Source organism: Seriola dumerili, unplaced genomic scaffold (genome assembly GCF_002260705.1).
Source record: "Seriola dumerili isolate Sdu_G_001 unplaced genomic scaffold, Sdu_1.0 BDQW01000193.1, whole genome shotgun sequence".
NCBI classification, from domain to species: Eukaryota; Metazoa; Chordata; class Actinopteri; order Carangiformes; family Carangidae; genus Seriola; species Seriola dumerili.
Genome location: NW_019174448.1, coordinates 374,435 through 393,256, shown reverse-complemented (window position 1 = coordinate 393,256; position 18,822 = coordinate 374,435). Strand labels below are relative to the sequence as shown.

Below are 18,822 nucleotides of genomic sequence, written 5' to 3'. Positions count from 1 at the left end.
CACTTGAGAATGAGGCAATTAAAGTGGGGTGTAAACAGCAGAGGGAGGACTGAGTGTGACTTCGCTCCTGAGGGAATCCTCCAGTGTCTCTCACACCTGAGAGGTCTGCGGAGAGAGCGCTCGCTCTGATGAGGATTCCTGATGACAGTTAGCGACAGGAGGATGTAACACAGTCACACGGTGTAGCGGGATGACAGCCAGGAGACTGAGAGCTGCACTCAGCCGGCCTACATTCAACACGGGCCACACCTGCATACTCCAGCATGCATTTAGCTCCACGCTGTATCAATCTTGTGACATTTCAAGGTCCCTAAAGGGTTACATGACATTAACACACAACTATAACATGCAACGGCAGATTTCTGTTGCAGTTAAAAGGCAAAAATGTACTAACAAAAACTCAAAAAAAAGTAATAATCTGGAAAGAAGTCATGTGTCACAATTAGTGATAATTATAATAATAACACTGCACTGTGCTTGTGCTTGCTAAATTACCTGTAGGTGTGAATGTAATTTTGAATGGTTGTTTGTCTCTATATGTCAGCCCTGTGATAGACTGGTCACCTGTCCAGGGTTTACCCTGCCTCTCGACCAAGCTGGGACTGGCTCCAGCAGCCAGCGACCCTCAAAAAGATTAGCAATATAGTAGATGGATGGATGGATGGATGGAGGTTACTCTGTGCTTTACAAACAGCAAATTGCTGGAAAATTGGCAATTAGTGAAATAAAGTAGTAAATAAATTTAATCAACACATAGGGCTATTGCAAACAAATAAGTATTTAAATATAAAACATGCAGGGTGCATTTTTATGTCTTGATTTGGCCAGTCAAACTTAATCAAACTGCAAACAGAAATCATAATTATATGTATATGCATGTGCTGTAGGAGGCTCAAGCAATGTAAAAAGATATTAAATTATTATTTTAATTTACAGAAGAGACCTATAACCAGTGTGGACACTGTTCAAATCCATAGAGTTTACATTGTTACTTATTTTTTTCATGCTAAACAACTCATTTGAATATTTGAAGTGAGATCATATCCCTTTTTTGGCAACTATAAGTCAGAGTTTCAAATATTAAATTAATTAACTCTTGGGCTATTGAGAATTATGTGAATATTTTCTTCTTTATCATAAAAACGAATTGTAAAAATGTGTGGAGTGGCAATGTGGTTATAAATGTGTAACTTTTGGTCGTTCAAATATTCAATAAAATTCAATACCAGAAAAGGCGTGGCAGAGTTAGCAAGTTTGTAATTCTAAAAGAAAAACCTTGACTCAAGGTCCTCTTACTAATTTTCGATGCTTCCAGCTGCTTGAAGGTCTTCATCAGCGGAGTTGCGTCAATCGGTATTAGTCGGTTTTGGGTCTGTTGTTTTTACTCAGGCAGTCCTCGGACACACGGAAGGGGTCCTTCACTGATGACGTCGGTGGTGATTTGGAAGATGTTGTAGCCGAAACTTGATAAAACATTACGTTGTTTTTAAGTCAGTGTTTACTTATGTTTACAAATGCGTAGCACGTACTACAAACCACAAAATGACACAAACTACGCATATAGCAAACTAAAAGGTAAGTTTATTGTTTATTTATTGACTCTAAACAAAGCGGCGTGTTAGCTAATAGCTAGCTTCTAATAAGGTTAGCCTGTTCAAACAGACTCGAGCTGTAGTTAAAACACTAGTTGCCGAACTCTCTTCGAAAAGTGTGTAATTTTAACATTGACTCGGTCAGCTAGAGTGTTATTTACGGGATAAGACTTCACTTAAAATGGTTTCTAGTTCAGTTGGTGCTTTGGACACAGTCGGCCTATAATGATTTACAAAGCAAGCACGTTATGTCAACAAATCCAAAACTTTCAATATCGGCGACTCAGTGCTCGCCACCGTTACACTGATCAATACACTGTGTAAAAGTTAAGCCATTATTGATGGGCAAAGATTGGGATAGATAGGATTGTTTCTATAAATTCACATTTTGCTTGGTGTATCAGCTGCTTATTGAATCAAAGTTTGGTTGCTAAGACTTCTTAAAGAACTAGTGAGCTATTTTCTGGCGGTGTTACCGAACAGTGTTTGGCATTAGTTTTTCTCCTTAAAATTACAGCGGTACGGATAAATTGTAGATGGTTAACGTAACGTAAAGTAAAATTAGATGAAATGAAAGACAAGTCGGTGGCTGCACCTTTTTAAGTAGCCTTGTAATGTTAGCTAGCAGATATGAGCTTCTGTAGTTTCTATAAATAGAGGATCATTATGTACTTCACTTGTTGAATTCAACAAATAATTAAAGATACAGTTTCAGTAACTTGGTCACTTACTCCTTATTCCATTAAACAGTAAGAAATTTCTCCTGCCACAGTAGCAGGTAGATCTGACAAACTTGTCTACAGTTTAAATGTGTCAGCATTAAACTGGTCAACCGTGCCATACTGTTTTTTAATTAGACTTGCTATGTAAGTTCCAGCCTTAATTGAATCTGATCTGGATCTGGCTTCTCAGCTTCAGGTCACGCTAAAGCAGCCATGCCTCAGAAACCTCAGAAGAACGCCCAGACGGCACACTACATCGAGCTGGGAGGTTATCAGTACTGGCCTGTGCTGGTGCCCAGAGGGATCAGACTGTACACCTACGAACAGATCCCAGTGTTTCTGAGGGAGAACCCCTACATCACAGATGGATACAGAGCCTACCTGCCCTCCAGACTGTGCATCAAAAGGTGAAAAGCTTTATTAATCAGTGACTTCATTACTTATCTTGTATTACCTCACTACTCCCCAAAGGAGAAATTGTGTTTTCTCTTGATCACTCCTCATGGAAGTCAGTGTGCAGAGTCAGCTGTAGTGGTTGGCTCGGGGATGTTTTAATCAGCTGTCTGTTGAATATTTCATGCAGTGCTTTATTGCGTTTTTAAAATTTAGATCAATTTAGATTCATCCTCTCAGTCCACACTAAAACTGTAGAACACTGTTTATATAATAATACAACATAAGAGGAGGATGATTTCCTTTCAACAGTGCAGGAAAACAAAACTTTGTCTTTTTCTCCTTGACATGCAGTAGGTTTTTGTGTTGATTCAGTTTGTCTTTCTTTAAGGATACTTCCTGAAAAATAAATCGATATCCTGAAATACAGATGGGGTTTCCTTTTTCTTTTATTGAGAACAATATTTAACCACTGACAAATATTAATTCGGATTTTGTGAAGCAACCGAAGTTTGTTCGGGGAGTTATAACAGCTAATTACACTAAAGCAATTTTATTCCAGGCAAGTATGAATATAAATACTGTGAGCTGTGCAGCTGAGATTACTGATGCCAGTCTGTAGTGAGGGATGATTTTAGGACGAGGAGAACTGACATATTTTATCTGATTTTGAAGTTGGTAAATCCTCTTTTGCAGCCTCTTCATTCTGTCCAATGAGACGGTGAATATCTGGAGCCATCTGTTGGGCTTCCTGCTCTTCTTCTGTCTCGGGGTGTACAACATGGCCTCTGTGCTGCCGGCCTTCGGTGCCTCCAGAGAGGATTACGTCATCTACTCCATTGGGCTTTTCTGCTTCCAGGTACAGGACTGAGTTTTCCAGTTACGTCAGCCATTACTGTGTGGTTATGATGTCATCTTATTATGATGTCTCTTATATTATAAATACAAAGCACTGGTGGTTTTGTTTTGTCAGGTTTAAGTATAAATATCTGAACTCATACATGTTTGCTTTTTCACACCAAATTCTAAGTTTGTTGTCCAGTTAATAAAAATGAATAAGGCTTAATTGCAAAAAGATATTTAAGGTCTGTTTCTGTCACCTTCACATTTAGCAAAGTTTATTTAGGCTTATTTTAGCTTGTGTTCTGCTTTTGAGGCTCAGTTACAACAAGGTGTTGTGACCTAGTGTTCAGCAATGTGGTGATTTCAAATTAGTCGCATATCTTGGAAACTGCATATGTGACAGTTGTGTGGTGTTACCTTAATCTGAGCGGTCACAGAATAACATCAGACTTAATCCAAAATATTGGCAGATATTCTTAGCAAATTAAAAATAAACACAGGGATCTGACAAACAGAGTCGTCACATCCAATTAAAAATGTGACTGTTGAGAAACTGGGGAATTTTGAAGTGAAGAGCGGTTGGGACATCTCTTGTTAGATTATTCGTATTTTTCTACTCGATATCTTGCTTTGTAAATCGCATCCTTCTCTGCTGTAATGTCTGACTGTCTCTTTTTGTTTTTTTGTTTGTGGCCCTCGCATGACTCAGCTGTGTATGCTGTGTTCGGTGGGTTACCACCTGTTCTGCTGCCACCGCTCGGAGAAGACCGGCCGCCGCTGGATGGCGCTGGATTATGCCGGTATCTCCATCGGCATCCTGGGATGTTATGTCCCCGGAGTCTTCTACACATTCTACTGCAATAATGTAAGTCTTCAGCCTGCAGTCCACTCCTCTGATTCATCAGGCTCCGACATCCGCGTGACGATTTTGTTTTACTTTGTCTTTATGTTGACATGAGTGGGCGGTAACTCAGGTCGTTCACCAGCTACTTCTCCCCTCAGCGCATCAGATCAGACTTGATTCATCCCACACAGAGACATTCAAGTGTCACAGCAGCAGAAGTAAAACAGCAGATACACAGTACAGATGAGTGACCGAAAGGACTGGCATCCTAATACCACATAACCACAACGCCGCTGAAATTGCTCCTGATGGAATCAGATGGGCAGATAAGGTGTCGCGTGTCTGAATATTATCAGCATTTGTTTGAAGATTAGTGTTATCTATTGAACAAAGTGTCAGATTCTATCGAGGAAAGAAAAATCAAGTTCAGCTCTAACCCTTTGATCTCGCTTCCCTGAGTATGTAAATCAACGTGTCACTGTTTCTTGCTGCCAATACATTTGCAAAAAATAATTAAATTTACTCAGGGATCCAACAGAAGAGGCATTACACTTTAAATTCATGAGCAAGGTCAAAGTTAAACACTCCTGAGAGATTAGTCACGAGCTTCATTGTACAAACCCTGTAGTATTTTTTGTATTTCTGAGCTGTGAGAGTTTTTTCTTTTCCCAACATTTCCAGAATCTCAGGCTGCTGAGACTCTGTCTTTGTTTACCAGGGATGTTCTTTGATGTCTTACCTTAGCTTTGAGAAATACAAACTTATGTTTATTTACATAAACCATTTTTTATTTAAGAAAGAAGCCGAGTCCTCAGAATTTAAATTTTGTCTAAATACAAACAGCTGTACAAGAAATTTACTTTCATAAAATGATATAAAAAGGCTACAGTGTTCTTTTGAGCCAGTTTCTTGTTGCGCAGTGAGATGTTTAGTTATAATGTTCCCTGTCTAATCAATAGCGGTCAATGTTTCCCTCCTGTCAGTGTCATTTTAAGTCGACATAGAAACTGTGAAGTGACCAAATTACAGTTTAGATGAGAAACCAACAAGTAAAGAAGATCATTGAACTGACTTTGACTGGTAACAATAAATAATTGAGATCAGATACCAGCACTATTTGCTGCTCATATCATTGATTATAGGGAATCTTTATTCTAACTCAGAACTACATTAAGGTAAATACCTTATTTACAATATAGCTGAGTAAAAAAATAAACAAAAGATCCACTTAACGTTGCTGTTAAACTTACTGCAGTTAGATGTATATTATCGATGATGTAAACATGGTTTTGTGTGAGCGTTAAATGCACTGAGAGTTTAACATCTATAACCGAACTCCCAGGAGACTTTGCAACATCCTCGGCCTTTGAGAAGCAGTAATTGAATAAAGCTGAAGCGGAGCCCACAGTCTGGCTCTGCTGATTGACTCATTGTTCCTGGTGAATAAGCAACACGACACCTTCGCCGCGCTCGCCGTTTGGAAAACAGCCTCTGATGACACAAGCCAGTTTCAGTTCCTTATTCCAGCCGCCCACCACCATGTTTTTTTCTGTCCGGTTTGCATCTTTCTTTTTTTTATTTTTTTATTTTTCTTACTCCTGAAGTGTTTGGCTTCGCTCCGTACTGTTCGCTTTCCCCCGCATATTGGAAGCGCCGGGTTATTTTGCCCCCAGAACGCAGCTGAAATCTGCTCCAGCCCAAACCAGATGGCTGCGTTCACGGTGCGGTCCGTCACTCCTGTTCCCCACCATATGACGTTCGCAAGTCTGGGAGCCGTCTCAGCGAAGGGCCCCCCTCCCTCAGTCCCTGCCAAGACTGGGGCTCTTGCTTCTGGGTGGCTCTACTCTTATGGCAAGCCAAGTCCCTACAGAAAAGCTGATTTTTATATTTAGCTAGTCAAAGTCTGGTCTCGTCAGAGTGCTGTAGAAATGTAGATCTGGAGGAGAGAACATGGTGTCTGTTAGCAGAAGAGCTTAAAAAATTTTTTTTGGCTGGAGCCGAGTGGGGCCTTGTTCCTGGTGCAAATTTATTCACTGTGAAATTCAGCAGGACTCGTCACACGAGGACGTGTGACTGGACGGAGGCCTACATCCACACAAACGGACAGAAGGGACCGAGAGTGTCCAGACTTTACACACTCACTTATAGAAGTTTAAATATCACGTGCAGATCCGAGGGCGCGCTGCAGCTTTGCTTTTATATTTTCATGTATATGACAACAACTGAAACAGTAGGAGAGCAGATGGACAGATCTTCACAGCTTTTTTTTTCCAAGCAGATTAGTTGTATCATTGTAATGCTGATGCAAATAAAATAAACCCATACATGAAATGGCCTGAGGTGTTAATTAAAAAGAGAGAGAGAGAGAGAGAGAGTGTGTGAAAAAAGTGAAAGTGACCAACAAACACTCAAGTGATTTGGATCAGAGAGCGGTCCGGGGCTGCTACAAACAATTATTTTAATTCACGATTTATACGAAGATGTAATGAAAAATGCTCATTACGACTCAAACACATTAAGTGTCTGTGATATAAAACAGAGAAGTGTGAGACGCAGGAACGAGACATTTGATAGTTTTGCTGGATAAATGATTCATTCCCATTCATTCGACTAATGGTTTGAGCGTGAAACACAGAAGCTGAAAACAATGTTCTGTGCAGAGGAGGAAAGCACAAAAATAAATTGCTTTTCACAACAAGTTAAAACTCTTAAATTGAACCTGCTACATGTAGATACTGACCTTTGACCCTCTCCCTGCAGTACTGGCGGCAGGTGTACCTGGTGACGGTCCTGGCCATGATCCTGGCCGTCTTCTTCGCTCAGATCCACCCTCATTACCTCAGCAAGCAGTGGAAGCAGCTGCGCTCGCTCATCTTCTGCTCGGTGGCCGGGTACGGCCTCATCCCCACCGTCCACTGGATCTGCATCACGGGGGGCTTCTCCTCCGAGCTCGTCCAGGTGAGCGCGCTGTCCGCCGTGTCGCAATAACCATGATGTTCTCTTCCTTGATTCTCTTTTTCTTTTCTTTTTTTTGAGAGGGTTAAATTTGATGTTGAGCTGTGTGAACCTTCAATATTTTGACCAAATTTAATCTGAAAGTTGAAAATGATTTATAGAGGAAAAAATATGGAGGAAGAGCTTCAGACAACAGGTGCTGCACCGTGCTTCTGTAATAATGTTATTTATACTTACAGCTCTCTCAGCAGCGGCATGAGTCATTGTTTCAGGTTGTTGATGTTCAGTTCTGTCCACACACTGGTTCAGTAAATATTTCTTTTTTTTCCTTCAGGCTTTTGTTCCTCGTGTCCTGGGCATGTACTTCATCGCAGCATTAGCTCTCATTTTCTACGTTTCCAAAGTTCCTGAACGCTACTTCCCAGGTGAGACTGCTTTTTCATTTCCTCCGGCGTCTCAGTCACTCTGTTCTGTTCTCACTACTACAATACGATACAGTATAAGTATTTATAGCTCCAGAGTTGATCATAAATGATCAATATTATAATATTAACCAGTGAAATGTTTAAGAGGCTCGAGGTTGTAGTTTTATTTTTTGGAGGCGTTTTTAACAGCTTGAAGCTTCATAAAAAATGTTTCAGATTTTTGTTTTATGTGAATTTGAAGCATTTGCACATTTGATCTGGTGTTTTCCAGATCTTAAAAAACATTGCACAAAAATATCTGGACAATTACCTGCAGAGTATCCTGATGTACCTCAGCTGTTGTGAAGGATGATGTGGCACAAGTAAAAGACCAATGTTAAAGATGCTTTAAAAACTTACTCTATTACATTATATTCAAAATCACAAATGGTCTTTCAGTGTGTCAGGACTTTGCAGCCAAAGTAAAAACTGTCAAGACTCTGGTTTAATGTTTCTGCAGGTCAGCTGAACTACCTGGGCTCCAGTCACCAGGTGTGGCACTTGCTTCTAGTGCTGATGTTTTACTGGTGGCACCAGACATCAGGCTTCATCATGGCGTACAGACACAGCCAGCCCTGCCCCGACGCCCCCCAACACGCCTAGGACACTGCTGAGCACTCTGGGAGTCCTGCCGCTTTGAGACGGTAAGAAGCAGCTCCACTGTCACTGTACTGAACCTGACAACTGGAGATATCTCCCAGTGTATCTGTCATTAGGTTTCACTGTTAATCAAGTGTTCTGGTCTAAATGTTAAAGTCACGTCCAGTGATGTGTCTTTTACTAGTGGTTAAAAAGATTTTAGAGGAAAATTGGAAGAAAAACGATGGTGCATTTGGCTTCTACTTTGTTTCTGAATATGAAATAATATGAAATCCAAGTGAAAGAGAGACTGAGTTCGAATATAAGCCTCCAGCTGTTTTCTTGGCTGAGAGTTTTAAACAGCTTCAGTTTGGGTAAACTCAAACCGGGTGATGAAAATTATTTTTTTAAAAACAGAACAGAACCGGAATCACTCCAGGATTATACTTTAGATTTAGTTTTTAGTGGCTGTGGAGTTAAAATTTAAAATGAAAAGTTCATATTTAGAGTTTGAAGTTGAGAAATATGTTTAAGTGACATAATTAACGAATGTTTTTCACTTACAGAACATACGTCAGTTTTCATTATGTGGTACAGACACTTTAATTGGTTTTAATTATTATGATTTTAATTATTAATTCTCTCATCATTGAAACTGTTTGTTTCTCTCTCTCTCTCTCTCTCTCTCTCTCTCTCTCTCTCTTTAGGTTGGTGAACAGCTGCAGCGAATCCCAGCATGCATTGGACAGAAGGCAGGGGCACACCAGGCTCTCAGTCCATCGCAGTGTTACCACTTACCTGTGAGTCTCCGTGACGACAGAGGAAACCAACAGAGGGCCAGCGAGCCTCCAGGATGTGGAGTGTATGTATATCTTTAAGATAAAACGGGACCTCTGAGTGGTGGAAGGTGAACAGTCACTATTGTTTTTTTTTTTACCAGCTTGTCAGTTTTGTTTGAGGCCATTGCACTGCATTCAAATTTACAGAAGTTTGAAATAACTGTCTGTTCCTCTGTATAAATCACAGACAAAAAGCAGGTTCAGTCCAGTAGCATTTCTTTTTTTTCTTTTCTTTTTTTTAGAAGAGATCCTGCAAATTTTTGTAAGTGCCTGTAAATAAAACATCATGTAGCTCTTGGAAAATTAAATTAACTCGACTTATATGAAGTTTTGCTCTTAAAATTCCCAATTTTCAATTGTAACACTTTATTTTTAAAGTTGTTCTCAACCTGAGGCGTTTGATACTTTGAAAACAAACCACAACCTTTAAGCTTCTTTCAGTAATTAATCACAATAAATGTCCTTTAAAGGGAAAATGAAATGTTTCAGTTGTTAAATGTCACCAGTGGGTGTTAGAAAACAATCAGTTTTTAGGGTGTTGTAAGCTTAAATGGTTGAGATGTGTAGAGTTAAACTCAAACCAAATTATTTCTAATGGATTCTCTCTTCTTCCCAAAATGTCAAAATCATTTTGTAGCAAAAACAAGCAAAAACTGAGCAGTATCTTTCTCTTTCATGTTAATGTAGATAGAAAAACCAAAGACTCGGAGACACTCAACATTTTCTCACGTTTTAGGTTTTTGTCCTTCATTGGGAACAGTGTCGGTGTTTGTGTTTTCTTACCGCTGAGCGAGACGAACAACAGGTTGTTTTGGTCACAGGATGGTGAAATGTTGTACTTCAGACATGTGAGTACCTGGTGCTCCAGAATTGAATGTTTTTTGTTTTATGTTCTTTTGTGTCGGGGCTGCGTTGCCTCCGTTCACACTGACATGTACGTCAAGAGCTGCACAGGATGTTTGAGAGGAGAAGCCTCAGTGTTCACTACTGCAGTGTTTTCTATTTATTGAAACTGCGGCTCGTTAAAGAAAAGCTGTCGGCTCACAGGTAAAACTATAGTTTAATTGAAAAATTCTTGCCGTCGCCTCCGTAAACAAACCCAGTGACAGTTGAGTTGTGTGGAGGGCGAGTGGTCAGGGTGTGAGGGAGCAGCTCAGCCTGTAGGGGCTGCTAGTGAGACTTTTAAACTGTGTCCCAGTTCTAAACTCTAAATACTGATGTCTGCACTATATATATATATATATATATGTATAGTTATATAAGTTAACTTCTTGTACAGTAAACGATACAAATATGCAACTGAAAAGTAGAGAAAATATTTGGTACAGACTTTTCAGTTGCTTATGTGTATTTCTTTAAAGCTTCAGCACCAGTTCGTTACTCTGGAAGAAAAGGCCCTCATCTGTCTGCGTTCATCATCATTGTAGAGAATGATGCAACGTGTGCGCTGATGGACAACAAACAAACTTAGGAAAGCTTCTGCCGGTCTTAAATTTCATGATTTGTTTGTTTTTTTAGCATTTATTATAGTTCGTTTCAAGGCTTAACTACATCCTGTTGTGCAGCCGTCACTTGATTGACTCTGCACATCGTCACTTTTAAGTGTACGTCACTGTAATTACTGTCGAGTTACAATTCATTTGAAATCGGGACACTTTTGTTTTTAAAGATTCCAGCACTGATTTAACTTTTTAGAAACGTGTAATCCACACGTCATTGCACTTCATAATACAACTGCAGTTTTCCTCTGTACTGTGCAGCTCTGTTATCTACTGTAGATTCAGACTTTACTACTTTGCTTCTTCTCATTGTTAGAAAATAGTAACTGCTTTTTCTGCCTGAACCGATGAGAGACTCTCCCACTGTGGGTAAACTCAGTGTTTTCAGACGTGTAAACGTTCTCCAGCTCATTTAGGGTGATGTGCAATGTTAAAAGTCGATTTTTAAATTTTTTTTTTCCTTCATTCCAAAATGCAACACATCCATGCTGGGAAGATGAATCACTCAAAATGTAAAAATACTAGTCTTAATGCTTCAAACATGAATGCATGTCCCCTTAGTCATCATTCAATCACAGTAGGTGTCCAGTTGAATGGTAGCTGTCTCATTTTGGAATGAAAGTCATTTGTTTTCTGTGTGATACGTAATGTTTTTAAGATTTAGACGGAGATGAACGTTCTCTGGTGTTACGGTTTCAGATTCTTTTTGTGGTTCTGTGTTAAGTTATTCATTATAAACCTGCTCTGTGAAGATTTCTCTGAAAACATGTCGTCTTTGATAAGCTCTTGTGTGTCTGAGACTTGTTTTGTAGCAGCTGAAGTTTTGTATCTTGGACTTTTTTCATACGCGAGCAATCAAACTGCTGAACTCGACTCTAAATAAAATTAACTGTGTACTGTTTAAAAAGTGTTAAACTGCTTTGTTTTAAAATTCCACTTTACAGCATCCACCTCCAGCTGCACTGAGATGAATCTTATTTATTGCATCAAACAGCAGTAAAGCATGATAAATACAATATAAGATTTACCCTGGTGAAAATAAAAAGTAAAGTATTTGTATCAAATGGTTCCAATGGTGAAAACACAGCAACCTTTAATTCAAACCAATGTGCCAATGGGTTGTGTAGGTAAATGCTTAAGGCCGTCGACGTAGAGCACACAGAACGAGTTCATGGAAGAATTCAGCGCTGAAAGGTGTTGTCATGGAGACAAATGACCTGAATATTACATCACAGATTTCGCAGTCAGTCTTAAATGGGGGGGGGGGGTTTCCCTTTTATGAACTATTTACCTCGTTCTGCAGCAGAGAGACCTGTGTTAACAAGGAAGTCTGGTGAAAGTCTATCTTTTTTTTTTTTGTCAACAAATCCCATGAAAAGACCAAAACCAATAAGTATAGCAGATGTATCCCAAAGATTAATCCGCAGCTGAAGTCCCTAACAGATGCACCATTTCCTAATGTTTGCTAAAAAAACTTACTTAAGAAAAGCACATTCTCACATTAGATTCGAAGATTGATGCCACTCTCGCATTTTGTACTTTCAATATGAAGCTAGAGCGATCAGCCAATTATCTTAGCACAGCAAAATGACTGGAAACAGGGAAAACAGCTAACATGGGCTTGTCTAAAAGTAAAAAAAAATAATTCACCAATGAAAACCTTTAAAGCTCACTAAATAACATGTTCCCGTAAAACCACAGTTTTGTTGATTTTTTTATTTTTCTTTTGCCAATTAGTGATCTTTAGAGGTTCTGGTAGCTTTCAGACAGAGCTGGTTGTAGCTCCACATTAAACAGACATATAAAAGAGGGGGTATCAATGGTTAAATAACCTTATTTAGCAAAACGTCAAGCTATTGCTTTTAAGAGTTTCGTTTTCAGTAGGAACCGATGGGCTGTGTTTAGAGACAGACTAATGCGATAAACCATCGTTGGTTTTGGTCTTTTCATGGCCTTTGTGGACAGTAACAAAATTGATAGAATACCACCAGCCTTGTCCTTTAACTGTTGGTGCAGTAGCCATTTCAATGAGCATAAATTATTCTAAAAATGTTACAAAGTCTAATGTTGAGAGCTGAGAAAGGAGCAGTGCAGCTTACACGTTTCTATATGGGTCAAACTTCTTAAAACACAAACCCTAGACTAGTTATCTAATGTGGCTGTGTGTTTTATTTCTTCCTTATTTCTAACAGAATGTGTTGAGTTGTAACTTCATAAAAAATTAACAGTAGTTACATACAATTTTACTGCAAAAAAAAGTTAGGAGCCTAAATTTAAACTTGTCGCAATTAACAGATAAAAGTTTTTAAGGAAGTAGAATAAAATTCGATCCCTTCTAGTATTCAGGTGACATGCGACAGATCACAGCCTTTTGTGGCTGCGTAAAGACTACTGTGAAATTATGCATAGAGAAAGGTCTAATGAGGATAAAACAAAGTGGTTAAGGTCATCTCCCAAATGATTTCCACCGACACGAGAGGCCAACGCGGGCCGATTGTGTCGTGTTTTTTCCGAGGTACTGTGCAGCAAGGCAGAGCCGAGCTCAGGTAAGGCTTTGTGGTGCTAAAAAAAAACAAAAAAAACAAGGCAGGCCATAAGGAGCTTTTTGCAGCGAGTCAAGCAGTCAAACGTCAAGCTTATAATCACAGTACAATTTTTCGAGTAGGTCTTCTGGTTCGAATGTCTCTATAAGTGTTAAGATGCAGCATAAAAGGCCTCTCAGCAAACAGGTACAGCTGAAAGATATGTGGAAACACTCGCACCCCACAGGACTTAGGTTTTTGTTACTCAAACTGAGAGCTGTGATAAAATTTTTTCAAAAAAGAAGCATCAGGACAGTATTAGCTTGTGGTTCCATGACTTGTTGAAAATGATCCCAAACCAAAAAAAAAAAAGAAGAAGCTCAGGGGTTATTTAACAGCAAACAGAGCAGGAAGACGCAAGAGAAGTCACTGTTTTGAGGGAAACGGTGCAGCTCCGAACGGGTCAAGATCCACCGGCTGCGAAGGCGCCTGCTGCTGCTGCTGCTGCTGCTGCTGCTGCTGAGGTCCACTGTGGATGACCAGTTCTGTGAAAGGCACCGCCCCAAAGTCATCCATGATTTTGCTTTCTCCAAGAGCACCGTGAAGAGAACCCGTCCAGGACTTGCCATTGGCTGTGCCCATGTCGCTCTTACTGTCGCTGAGGCCTTGATACTGGCTGTGCCGACATCCGTCCTGAGGGTGGAAAGGTTTGGCTCCAAACGGGTCTAAAAGAGCGTCGTCTACTGGCAAAGAGGCTCCTTTGTCTTTCCCTTCAGCCATGGTGATGTCAACACTGATGTTCTCCTTAGAGTCAGAGGTGCTGAGGAACTCGTTGCTGCTCTGCGAGTCTCTCCGGCCGACCTTCTTGTGTCTGCGGACTCGCTCAGGTGTGCGGTAAGTTGGCTTGTTGGTCTTGCGCCCCCCAGTGGGCGTACCGTGGTGCCGTTTCCCATTGCTGCCACCTGCTGTGGACTCCTGCTTGGTTTTTCTCTGGCGTGACGACAGCTTCTGGAGGCTGCGCTGCTTCAGCCTCTGTTGCTGAGGACTCGCCGACTCCTCAAAAGACGGCTGGAAGATATCGTCTGCGCTTCTGGAGGTGATGGGAGGTGGCGCCGTGGGGCCTGGGTGGAAGGGAGAGAAGCCGAAAATGTCAATGTCTTCAGGGGAAATGGGCGGCGTTTGGCCCATGGGAACATCACTGCCACTCCTTCCAGACTTGGAGAGGTTCCGGTTGAACGGTGCTTTGGTAAAAACATCAAACTCGTCCCCAGCTTGCTGCTCTTGGCTGACTTGCCTGAAAGGCGCTTTGGCAAAGATGTCTGTGCTTTCTGCAGGCCCGACAGGCGAGGCTCCTCCCAGGAAGGGAACAGCACCAAAAACATCCACAGCTTCCTCAGTTGGAGCAGCTCTCGCTCCGCTGGGCGACTCAGGAGGGGTGATCAGAGTCATCGTGGAATCTCCATGTGGACTTCTCCTGGGACTTGCAGCAGCTGCTTTACCAGCTGGAGGTTTCTTTGAGCGACTCTTGACTCGGCTAGGGTCGTAGTCCGAGTCAGAGCTGTGTTTGTCATCATCCTCCTCGCCCTCTTCCTCCGAGTCCATGAGCAGTGGCCTCTGTCCTAAATTCTCTGGCTCAGTGTCGTCGCCGTGCTCACTGTTCAGTGCCTCATCCTCCTCTGGCTCTTCATCCTCGCTGCTTTTCGGTGAAGGAGGGTCAGACTCAAAGTCACTGTCAGACTCTTCACCTGATCTACAGTGACTCTTTTTGCCTGGTTTGTGCTCCTTGGTTGCAGGTGGCTGCAGATCCTCCACAGTTGCTGAGATGGGGGCAGGAACGCTGACTTCCTCGTTGCTCTGCTCAGTCTTTATCGCATTGGTACCTGCAGAAACAACACACAAATGTAAGAGTTAAAGATGTTACCAGTTTACTTGTATTGTAAGACTCTGGATTTACTTGAGACCTCAGCCCCTAGCAGATGTTTTGATTAAGTTTAATTATGAAAGTTTTAAATTAAAGGACGAGTGAGACGGAGAATCTTGCCAGTACAAGTACAAGTTTTCATTTCCTAATAATACCTCATGGCCTGTGTGATATGTGGCATTACTGAAATCAGGATTACTTGGCTTCCATTTGGATTTCCCCAAGTCCACAAATACAAATCCTAATAGTTTGTCTAATAATAAAGCAGAAGGAGCGACGAAGGAGAATCACAAAACTCAATATGGTCTGAAAGCTGCTCTGACTTCTCTACTCTGACTCTGCAGTAAGAAGAACAGGCTTAGAGGCCAAAGAAATAAGATGCCTGGCTTTTCAAGATTCACAAAATTGCTTTTAAATTCAAATCTCTTGGTAAAAAGATTGAAGCTGACAGTTACTTCCTCCAGGCTTACAAAAATAAAGCTTTGTACAGGAATTACTACTCCTTCTGCATTTCTATAAATTCTTACTCATTTGGCATTAGATGAAAAAAATTGTGCCTTATATTAATTCATTTCCAAGAGATTACAGTAAGGTATAATACATCATAGAATAATAAGGCATAAAAACATCATAGTATATGACTTGCATAATGGCAACTTAGAAATCAGTCTAATTAGCAAGTGGATAGTCTCCGATTATTTTGAAAATAAATTGTGCCATGTACAATGAGCCAATTTGTTGTTCCTTATTAGTGGAAGTTCTAAATTAGAAAGCAGAGAAAGGGCCCCCTGCTGTGAACATGAAGATGGAAACCCCTCCACGACTTGAATTGGCAGGACGTGATGACAGGTAAGCCAGATGAAACAAGGAAGCAATAAAAGATAAAATACAATAACGCAGCAAACACAAAGTAGTAAGATATAAAAATTCATGGTATAGTAAGTAGAAGAATATCAATATCATAAAAACATAGTATAATAAGGCATAAAATGTAATAAAACGTCATAGTATAGTATGGCATGAAATCTGATAAAAATGCCATAGTATACTGAGGCATAAAACGTCATAAAAACATCATGGTATGGTAAGGCATAGAAAGACCATAGTATAATAAGGCATAAAATCTCATAAAAACATCATAGTATTGAAAGGCAAAAAATGTGAGAAAAATGTCATAGTATAGTAAGGCATAAAACGTCATAGTATTGTAATGCAAAAAGTTTCGAAAAAACATCATACTATATCAATGCATAAAAGGTCATATAAACACCATAGTATGACAAGACATGAGACAAAATAATACAATAAGGTATAAAAATGCCACAAAAGTCAAAGTATAGTATGGCATAAAACCTCAAAAATACGTACATCATACTATATTAAGGCATGAAAGGTCATAAAAACGTCATAGTATGGTCAGGCATCAAACAAGATAGTATAGTTAGCTATGAAAATGCCAAAAAACATCAAAGTATAGTATGGGATAAGAATGCCAAAAAACGTAACAGTATAGTGCAGCAAAAAAACTCAAAAACGCCTTAATAGTACTATGAAATATTTTTTATTGACATTTTATGCCAACATAAAACTATACTATATGACGATTTTTTTGGCATTTTTCGAGCCATGACTTATGCTTAGCATGTTTTTTGCAATTTTATGCTAATTTTATATTATTTCGTCTCAATAGCTTCCACATACTACATGAGGACGTTTTTATGACCTTTGTAATTGCTTTTTCAATATATATGATGTTTTTGTTTTTGACACTTTGTTTATGCATACTATATATGACGTTTTTGGCAGTTTTTCGGCCATACTATAACTTAGATGGTCTTTTTGGCAATTTTATGCCTAATTATATTTATTTCGTCTCATACCTCTCACATACTAATTGACGTTTTTATGACCTTTTAATGGCCTTATATACTATGAATGCTTTTGTTTTTGACATTTTATGCCAATACTGATACTATGGAGCGGTTTTTGGGGCATTTTTCTGGGCCAAATACTATAAGATTAGATTGTTTTTTTTGATGTGTTAATGCCCTAAATTATATTATTGTCGTCTCATAACCTTCACATACTCATGACGTTTTTATGACCTGTTATTGCTTAATAATACTATGATGTTTTTTTGACAGTTTTTATGCCATACTATACTATGGCTAGACGTTTTGGATGGACTTTGTATATTTATCGCCACATACTTATGTATGTGAGCTCCGTTAGAGAAGTGTTTTTTGGCAAGTGTATTTATGCTGTTATTGCTACTTAGAGACTTGATCTTTTGTGGATGAGTGCCGCGCTTGTACAGTGACATGACGTTTTTATGACTTTTATGCCTTACATAATATTTTGGAATATTTTTATTTTGAACTCATTTTATTGCCATAGGTTGCTATACGTAGTGGTGACGTTTGGGCATTTTTGGCCTCTGCGTTCCTGCCATAGCAGGACTTACTTAGAATGTTCTTTTGGCAATTTTATGCCGTTACTATAATTTCGTTTCGTGCGAGATGTGAGGAGCTGTGTGTACGTGGCTGGAGGTTGTGTACTGTGTATTAGAAAAACGTCATAGTATAGTATGGCATAAAATGTCAAAAAAAAATATCATAGTATATAAGGCATAAAAGGTCAATAACGTCATAGTATGGTCAGGCCATCATACAAGATAGTATGTAAGGCATAAATATGCCAAAAAACGATCTAAGTATAGTATGGCAGAAAATGCCAAAAAACGTCATAGTTATAGTATGGCATAAAATGTCAAAAAACATCAATAGTGTAATTTAAGGGCATAAAAGGTCATAAAACGTATAGTATGTGAAGGTACATGAGACGAAAATAATATAGATTAGGCATAAAATCACAAAAAGACATTCATGTATGAGTATGGCAGAAAAATATGCCAAAACGTCATAGTATAGTATGGCATAAATGTCAAAAAAACATCATAGTATATATTAAGGCACTAGAAAGGTCATAAAAACGTTCATAGTATGTGAGAGGTATGAGACGATAGTATTAATTTAGGCATAAATTCCAAAAACCATCTAAATATAGTGTATGGCCGAGAAAAATGCCAAAAAGCGTCATAGTTAAGTATGGCAATAAAATGTCAAAACATCATAGTATTTAAGGCATAAAAGGTCATAAAAACTTATGTATGGTGAAGGTATGAGATCGAAATAATATATATTGAGCATAAAATTGCAAAAAACATCTAGGTATGGTATGGCCGAAAAATGCCAAAACGTCATAGTATAGTATGGCATAAATGTCAAAAAATATCATAGTATATAAGGCATAAAAGGTCATAAAACGTCATAGTTTATGGTAGGCATCATAATAGATAAGTTATATGTTAAGGGCATTGAAATATATGCCAAAAAACATCTTAAGTATAGTATGGTTAGGACAGAAAATGCCAAAAGTCATGGTATAGTATGGCATAAAATGTCAAAAAAATATCATAGTATATTTAAGGCATAAAAGGCATAAAAATCGTCATAGTATGGTCAGGCATGCAATAGCACAAGATAGTATAGTAAGGCATTAGAAATTGCCAAAAAACATCTAAGTATAGTATGGCAAAAAATGCAAAAACGTCAATAGGTATAGTGTATTGGCAATAAAATGTCAAAAA

At 39.3% G+C, this 18,822-nt stretch overlaps 2 protein-coding genes across 2 annotated transcripts in view; one reads left to right on the top strand and one right to left on the bottom strand.

The window, feature by feature from the left end:
* The first annotated feature begins 1,411 nt into the window (after positions 1–1,411).
* On the top strand, positions 1,412–11,635 carry paqr3 (progestin and adipoQ receptor family member 3). The gene is made up of 8 exons (XM_022753774.1): positions 1,412–1,575; positions 2,505–2,721; positions 3,404–3,566; positions 4,260–4,415; positions 7,155–7,352; positions 7,684–7,774; positions 8,274–8,457; positions 9,100–11,635. The coding sequence occupies exons 1-7, from the start codon at positions 1,515–1,517 to the stop codon at positions 8,414–8,416; spliced, it is 1,029 nt and encodes a 342-aa protein (XP_022609495.1). The 5' UTR covers positions 1,412–1,514; the 3' UTR covers positions 8,417–8,457; positions 9,100–11,635.
* Positions 11,636–11,797: 162 nt separating this feature from the next.
* Positions 11,798–18,822, bottom strand: part of bmp2k (BMP2 inducible kinase) — a 54,277-nt gene continuing 47,252 nt past the window's right edge. Inside the window, exon 17 of the mRNA XM_022753776.1 lies at positions 11,798–15,132. Within this exon, the coding sequence (XP_022609497.1) occupies positions 13,679–15,132 (1,454 nt within the window). The 3' untranslated portion in view covers positions 11,798–13,678. The remainder of the gene's footprint in view (positions 15,133–18,822) is intronic.